Below are 7,623 nucleotides of genomic sequence, written 5' to 3'. Positions count from 1 at the left end.
ATCTCGGCTCACCACAACCTCCGCCTCCTGGGTTCAGGTAATTCTCCTGCCTCAGCCTCCTCTGTAGCTGGGGTTACAGGCACGCACCACCATGCCCAGCTAATGTTTTGTATTTTTAGTAGAGACGGGGTTTCACCATGTTGAATAGGATGGTCGTGATCTCTTGACCTCGTGATCTACCCGCCTCGGCCTCCCAAAGTGCTGGGATTACAGGCGTGAGCCACCGCACCCAGCCCTACAAAATTCTTTTAATTCCCCATTCCCAATGCAAATCTTCTGTTCAAACCCCTGATTTCCAACAGACCAAAGTATTTCCTCACCTACTCTGCTATACACAAAAAATGGTTCCAAAATTGTTACACCAATATACCACCTCTACCAACAAACTCACCAAGGTCAAAATTTATTTTTGTTCTTAGGATATATCCTACCAAAGCCATCCAGTGATAGTACTATGCTCAAAAATTATTCAAATTAAAATTTTCCTTGTGGTTAGCAATTTGATATACAATTAAGACTTGTTTGTAGTCAGCTTGCTTTAAATTTTATTTTTCAAATATGTAAAATATCTTCACGGTTTAAAAGTCAAAACTATGCTAGTGATAGCAACTCAGTGTTGTGAAAGCCGGAAAAGGGAAACAATCATCTTCTGTGCCTTTCCTAAACATCGTATTAGGAGGTAACCAAACAGAAGATGAAAAATACCTCTCGTATCACTATTCCACCTAATAAATAAAGAGGAAATGGTACACTTAAACATCACCAACTTGCAACCCTTATTAACTAATTAATGGCATTTGCAGTTATGTTAAAAATCTTTACTTTACAGATACATATTGTAATACTTATGGATAAAATGGCGTCATTGAGATGTGCGTCAAAATAACCGATGTAGGGGTCGGGCGCAGTGTCTTCCGCCTGCAGTCCCAGCTACTTGGGAGGCTGAAGCAGGAGAAGAGCTTGAACCGAGGAGGCGGAGGATGCAGTGAGCCGAGACTGCGCCACTGCACTACAGACGACAGAGCGAGGCTCCATCTCAAAAAATAAATAAATAAATAAAAAATGACGCATGTAGGGAGCGAACTGGGTGTGCGGCCTGCCTGTTCCGCTCCTTCCATCTCATTCCCAGCGCTCCAGTTAACCATTTTCATTAATCTTCTTTTTTTTTTTTTCTTTTACAAGCACAGCACATATTTATACAAGGGTATACTCATATTAAAACCCGGGGGCAGCCCCCAATGTCGCCATTGAGTATTAACGTGCAAATAGCGAGTGATTCGCTGCGGCCGCAATCTAACCTCGGCCTTGGAGGCTGGACACAAGGTGGACGGCAGTCGCTGGAGACGGTCGGGTGGGAACACTTATCTATCGGGCCTGCCTCGGTGGTCTCCTGCGGGACACCGCGTGCCTGCCTTTTTCTCCTTCAATTTTTTTTTATAGCTTTTTTTGATATAGCTGGCTCGCGGCACCGCGGTTTTGAGGAGGTGACTCGTGGGTAGTGGCCCAGTAGGAACACTCACCATAGCGTCTGTCTTGGTAGTCTCTCCCCGGACACCGCAAGGACACCACGCGTGTTAGTCTGCGGTGGTCTGCTGCCCCACACCGCAAGGACACGGATGCCCCGCCCCAGGAGCAGGAAGTGACGCCAATGCCACCAGCGGAAGTGACGTCCAGAGCCAGACAGTACACCAGGACGCCGTCTTCTACCTAACTCGTTTTCTTAGGCAAACCTGTCTTGGTCCCAAGATGACTGGGAGGAGTTAGGTGAAGGATGGAGTTGTTCTCTAAAGCGGAGATTGGGGGAGGTCGAGGGAATACCTCTGTATTATTTTTCTCTTCCCCATACATTGATTGATTGATTGACGGAGCCTCCCTCTGTTGCCCAGGTTGGTGTGCAGTGGCATGATCTCGGCTCACTGCAACCTCCGCCTCCCGGGTTCAAGTGATTCTCTCGCCTCACTGCCTCCCGGGTACCTGGGATTATAAGTGCCCGCGACCACGCCCACCTAATTTTTGTATTTTTAGTAGGGACAGTGTTTAACCACGTTGGTTAGGCTAGTTTCGAAGCCCAGACCTCAGGTAATCTGCCCGCCTCAGGCTCCCAAAAGTGCTGGGATTATAGGCATAAGCCACCATGTCTGGCCTATCCTTTATTTGTAATGTCTATAGAGTATGTCACCTTCATGTGTTAAACTTTCTCTTTTTTTTTTGAGACAGAGTCTCGCTCCCTCACCCAGCCTAGAGTACAGTGCTGCGATCTCTGCTCACTGAAACCTGCTCCCAAGTTCAAGCGATTCTCTGGCCTCAGCCTCTGAGTAGCCGGTACGACAGGCACGCACAACCATGCCCGGCTAATTTTTATTTTTTTTTGAGATGGAGTTTCGCTCTTGTTGCCCAGGCTGGAGTGCAATGGCGCATTCTCGGCTCACCGCAACCTCCGCCTCCTGGGTTCAAGCGATTCTCCTGTCTCAGCCTCCCAAACAGCTGGGATAACAGGCATGTGCCACCATGTCCAGCTAATTTTTTTTTTTTTTTTTTTTTTTTTTTTTTTTTGAGACGGAGTTTCACTCTTGTTACCCAGGCTGGAGTGCAATGGCGCGATCTCGGCTCACCGCAACCTCCGCCTCCTGGGTTCAGGCAATTCTCCTGCCTCAGCCTCCCGAGTAGCTGGGATTACAGGCACGCACCACCATGCCCAGCTAATTTTTTGTATTTTTAGTAGAGACGGGGTTTCACCATGTGGACCAGGATGGTCTCGATCTCTTGACCTCGTGATCCACCCGCCTCGGCCTCCCAAAGTGCTGGGATTACAGGCTTGAGCCACTGCGCCCGGCAATTTTAGAGATCGAGACCATCCTGGTCAACATGGTGAAACCCCGTCTCTACTAAAAATACAAAAAATTAGCTGGGCATGGTGGTGCGTGCCTGTAGTCCCAGCTGCTTGGGAGGCTGAGGCAGGAGAATTGCCTGAACCCGGGAGGCGGAGGTTGCGGTGAGCCGAGATCACGCCATTGCACTCCAGCCTGGGTAACAAGAGTGAAACTCCGTCTCAAAAAAAAAAAAAAAAAAAAAAAAAAAAATAGAAATGGGGTTTCATCATGTTGGCCAGGATGGTCTCCAACTCCTAACCTCAAGTAGATCCCCTTGCCTTGGCCACCCAAAATGTTGGGATGACAGGCGTAAGCCACCATGCCTGGCAGTCTCTTATTATTATTATTATTTTGATTAATCATTCTGAAGGGGACCTTTCAAAGAATCATCTTCTGATTTTGTCTATCTTATAGCAGTATGATCTACTTTCTTTTCTTTCTTTCTTTCTTTTGCCCAGGCTGGAGTGCAGTGGGATGAGTACAGCACACTGTAGCCTCCAACTCCTGGGCTCAAGTGGTCCTCCTGCCTCAGACTCCCAAGTAGTTGGGGACTACAGGCATCACCATCACACCTGGCTAAGTTTTTAATTTTAGAGGGACTATCTCATTATATTTCCCAGGCTAGTCTTGAATTCCTGGCTTCAAGCAATCTTCCTGCCTTGGCCTCCCAAAGTACTGGGATTACAGGCGTTCAGGGGTGAGCTACTGTGCCCAGCCCATTTATATATTTTTAATCTCTCACTATTTTGTTTAACCTCTATAATATCTATACCTAATGTGTTATCTCATATCTATATTATGTTTCATTCAGTATATCTGTAAGATAAACTACTAGAAGTGGGATTAGTGAGTCAAAAGATATAATATGTATTTGTAACTTTCATATCTTTCCAAACTGACCCTATACAGGGTTTAACAACTTGCACACTGCCAGCCATGCATGACAGTGAGTAATTCCCCAAAACTTTGACAACTGTGTCAAACTGAAGCAGCTTCGTTAACTGGGGTAAATATCTGGGTTTCATTGTCTTGTGTCAAGGAAATTTAGGACACAGACACACAGGAGTTTAGGAGCAGAGGTTTTTTTTTTGTTTTCATCTCAGCTCACTGCAACCTCTGCCTCCTGCGTTCAAGCAATTCTCCTACCTCAGTCCCCACCAGTAGTTGGGATTACAGGCACATGCCACTATGCCAGGCTAATTTTTGTATTTTTAGTAGACACTGGGTTTCACCATGTTGACCAGGATGGTCTCCAACTCCTAACCTCAGGTGATCTACCCACCTCACCTCCCAAAGTGCTGGGATTACAGGCGTGAGCAACCGTGCCTGGCCTTTCCTTCTACTTTCATTGGGGTTATTTTGTCCTTGTGTTTTTTCCCTACTTTTTAGCCCTTTCTCCCTGGCATAAGCATCTTAGGCTCTAAGCAATACTTTCATTATATCCTTTCATTTGTTTCTTCTCCCCTCTGCCCTCGTCACTTATGCTCTGGTATGTGGTATTTTCATTATTGTTCGGTTCTATTTTTGAATTTCTACTACAATTTTTAAATCTCTCTGATAATTTATATTTTTCATTTCAAAGTACTTCGTTACTAATTTTTAACTTATTTGCATTTTGGCTGGGCAAAAATGGTATAGTATTATTACCAATGTTAACATTTGTAGGGCTTGCTTTATGGCCAATTTTCAAAAACGTTCCATGTTTGAAAAGTATATTCTGAACTGGCTGCAGTAGCTCAGGCCCATAATCCCACCAACTTGGGAAACTGAGGCTGGGGACTGATTGAGGCCAGACGTTTGAGACCAGCCTTGGCAACACAGTAAGACCCCCATCTCTAAAAATATTTAAAAACTTAGCTGGGGCAGTCCAGGTGCAGTGGCTTATGCCTGTAACCTGAGCACCTGCTAAGGCAGGTGGATCTCTTCAGGTCAGGAGTTCAAGACCAGCCTGGCTAACATGGTGAAACTCTGTCTCTACTAAAAACACAAAAATTGGCTGGGTGTGGTGGCACATGTCTGTAATCCCAGTTACTTGGAGGTTGAGGCAGGAGAATCACTTGAACCCAGGAAGTGGAAGTTGCAGTGGGCCGAGATCGTACCACTTTACTTCAGCCTGGGTGAAAGAGTAAAACTCTGTCTTAAAAAAAAAATTTTTTTCACCCTGTCTTTCTGTTGTTGTTGAGACAGGGTCTCACTCTGTCACTGAGGCTGGAGTGCAGTGGCATGACCACAGGTTACTGCAGCCTCAACCTCCAGGGCTCAAGTGATCCACCCACCCCAGCCTCCCCAGTAACTGGGACTACAAGTATGGGCCATCACACCTGGCTAAGTAAAAAAAAAATTTTTTTAGGCTGGGCATGGTGGCTGACACCTGTAATCCCAGCACTTTGGGAGGCCAAGGCAGGAGAATCACTTGAACCCGGGAGGCAGAGGTTAAAAAAAAAAAATTGTAGAGATGGGGTCTCACTATGTTGCCCTGGGTGGTCTCCAACTCCTGAGCTCAAGCGATTCTCTCACCTCAGCCTCCCAAAGTACTGGGATTACAGGCTTGAGCCACAGTGCCTAGCCACATCCTGTCTTTTAACTGGAGCACTCAGTCCCTTTTATATTTAAGTACTGGTGTAATGGTTTCAAATTTTCCTCCTCCTTTTGTACCTTCTATTTGTTCCACCTGTTCTGATCTTTTTCTTTCTTTCCTTCCTCTGGATTTCTTCCTCTGGATTTATCACTGCATTTGCACTATTTTCCCCTTTACTGATCTGGAGTTTATTTTTAAATTTTTTAAATTTAAATTTTTTTTTTTTTTTTGAGATGGAGTCTCCCTCTGTCACCCAGGCTGGAGTGCAGTGGCATGATCTCGGCTCACTACAACCTCTGCCTCCCGGGTTCAAGCAATTCTCCTCCTTCAGCCTTCTGAGTAATTGAGATTACAGGCATGCACCACCACACCTAGCTAATTTTTGTATTTTTAGTAGGGGGGGGGTTCACCATGTTGGCCAGGTTGGTCCCAAACTCCTGAGTGATTCGCCCACCTCAGCCTCCCTAAGTGCTGGGATTACAGGCATGAACTACCACAACTGGCCATACAAATATGTTTTATTTGATACTACAGTAGGGAAATTTTAGTTAATGATTTGTCAGGTTTTATTTTTATGTATTTTTTTTTTTTGAGATGGAGTCTTGCACTGTCACCCAGGCTGGAGTAAAGTGGTGGGATCTCAGCTCACTGCAACCTCCACCTCCCAGGTTAAAGCAATTCTCCTTGCCTCAGCCTTTCAAGTAGCTGGGACTACAAGTGCACACCACCATGCCTGGTTAATTTTTTTTTTTGTATTTTTAGTAGTGAAAGGGTTTGACTATGTTGACCAGACTGGTCTGGAACTCCTGACTTGGTGATCTGCCCACCTCAGCCTCCCAAAGTGCTGGGATTACAGGCGTGAGTCACCACGCCCAGCCCTATCGCATGCTTTAAAATAGATATATTTAAAAATATTACACATACCCCCAAAGTATGTACAATTATGATATGTCAATTTAAAACTTAAAAAATTGCCCTTTTCAACAACCCATTCTCTGGAAATCAAGATGCTCAACTCCCAATAAACATTAAATTCATAAAAGAGGAAGACTTCAGGAATCTGAACAACCATCAAAGACCTAATTGTTTCACTATGAATCAACAAAAAATTAAACTCAATTTTAAAACCAAACTACCTAGCTTATAAACACTAATTGAAACTTGTTTAGGGTATATTTATTCACCTTTCAATTTCTTCACAGGTTAAAAAAATGAATGAATGATATCATACCGCCAGACAACCTAAATCCCTACCTAGAATGATCAGTTTGGTTTCCCAGTACACCAGACAGTCAAAACCTGCACGGTTTTGATTGAACAACAAATACTGCATGCTCACTCCATACCAAGCATGAGGACTAGGTATTTAGCATGCTTTATTTCATTTGCTCCTCACAACATCCTCATACATTGTCATCCCCATTTTACAGTGGAGGAAAACTGCAAAGTTCAACCTGAGAGCATCCGATTCGAAAACGTTTCACCGAACTACGTTAAGAGGAGCACTGAGTTTGGAAGCTTCAAGTTCTAGGCTCAGCCACGTACTAAGCTTTACAATGCACGGGAGGAGGTGTTGGGGAGTGCTACCGCCGGGATCCAAGCCCTGCTGGAAGGATGAACTACAGAAGTTACATGGCTTTGCAAACCCTTCCCTCCTCACCAAATGCCAACCGAAGCTAGCTACGCCAGGACACACGTTTTAAAACTCTCCCTAGATGTTTAAAATTCGGAGACCACCAAGAGTTTAGAGAAGCCGCACGTGGTGCTACCAGGGCTTCTGGCTTTGGAAGCCACCGCCTTGCAGGAGAAGCCTTTCCTGTGCTCCAGGCAGTGGTTCGGGCTCACTTCATGTTCCCCTCAGCCCCCCAGTACCAAAAGCTCTTAAGTTCCTGGCACGTGTAAAACTCGCGGCGGGAACTAGGCGCAGACCCACGGGAGATCTGCTTCTCCTGAACTCCAGCAACAGAGGTGGGATGAGGTAGGATGGGTAGGAGAGGTTGATCCGAATCCCAGAGTCCCCCCCACCATCGTAGATTTCATAAAGAAAAAAGGGGAGGTGGCCGGGCGCGGTGGCTCAAGCCTGTAATCCCAGCACTGTGGGAGGCCGAGGCGGGTGGATCACGAGGTCAAGAGATCGAGACCATCCTGGTCAACATGGTGAAACCCCATCTCTAC

General features: G+C 45.6%; 1 protein-coding gene across 2 annotated transcripts in view; it reads right to left on the bottom strand.

Annotated features, from left to right (window-relative positions):
- Positions 1 to 7,623, bottom strand: part of SNU13 (small nuclear ribonucleoprotein 13) — a 14,026-nt gene that overhangs the window by 5,730 nt on the left and 673 nt on the right. The window contains exon 1 of one of the 2 annotated variants that reach the window (XM_017510327.2): positions 1,521 to 1,780. The exons of the other annotated variant lie outside the window; for it this stretch is intronic. Coding sequence (XP_017365816.1) covers positions 1,521 to 1,523 — 3 coding nt within the window. The 5' untranslated portion in view covers positions 1,524 to 1,780. Of the gene's footprint in view, positions 1 to 1,520; positions 1,781 to 7,623 lie in introns of those variants that run through there. 2 annotated transcript variants of the gene reach the window in all.

Source organism: Cebus imitator, unplaced genomic scaffold (genome assembly GCF_001604975.1).
Source record: "Cebus imitator isolate Cc_AM_T3 unplaced genomic scaffold, Cebus_imitator-1.0 Scaffold435, whole genome shotgun sequence".
NCBI classification, from domain to species: Eukaryota; Metazoa; Chordata; class Mammalia; order Primates; family Cebidae; genus Cebus; species Cebus imitator.
Note: the sequence above shows the minus strand (reverse complement) of the source record. Positions and strands in the feature narration are given on the sequence as shown.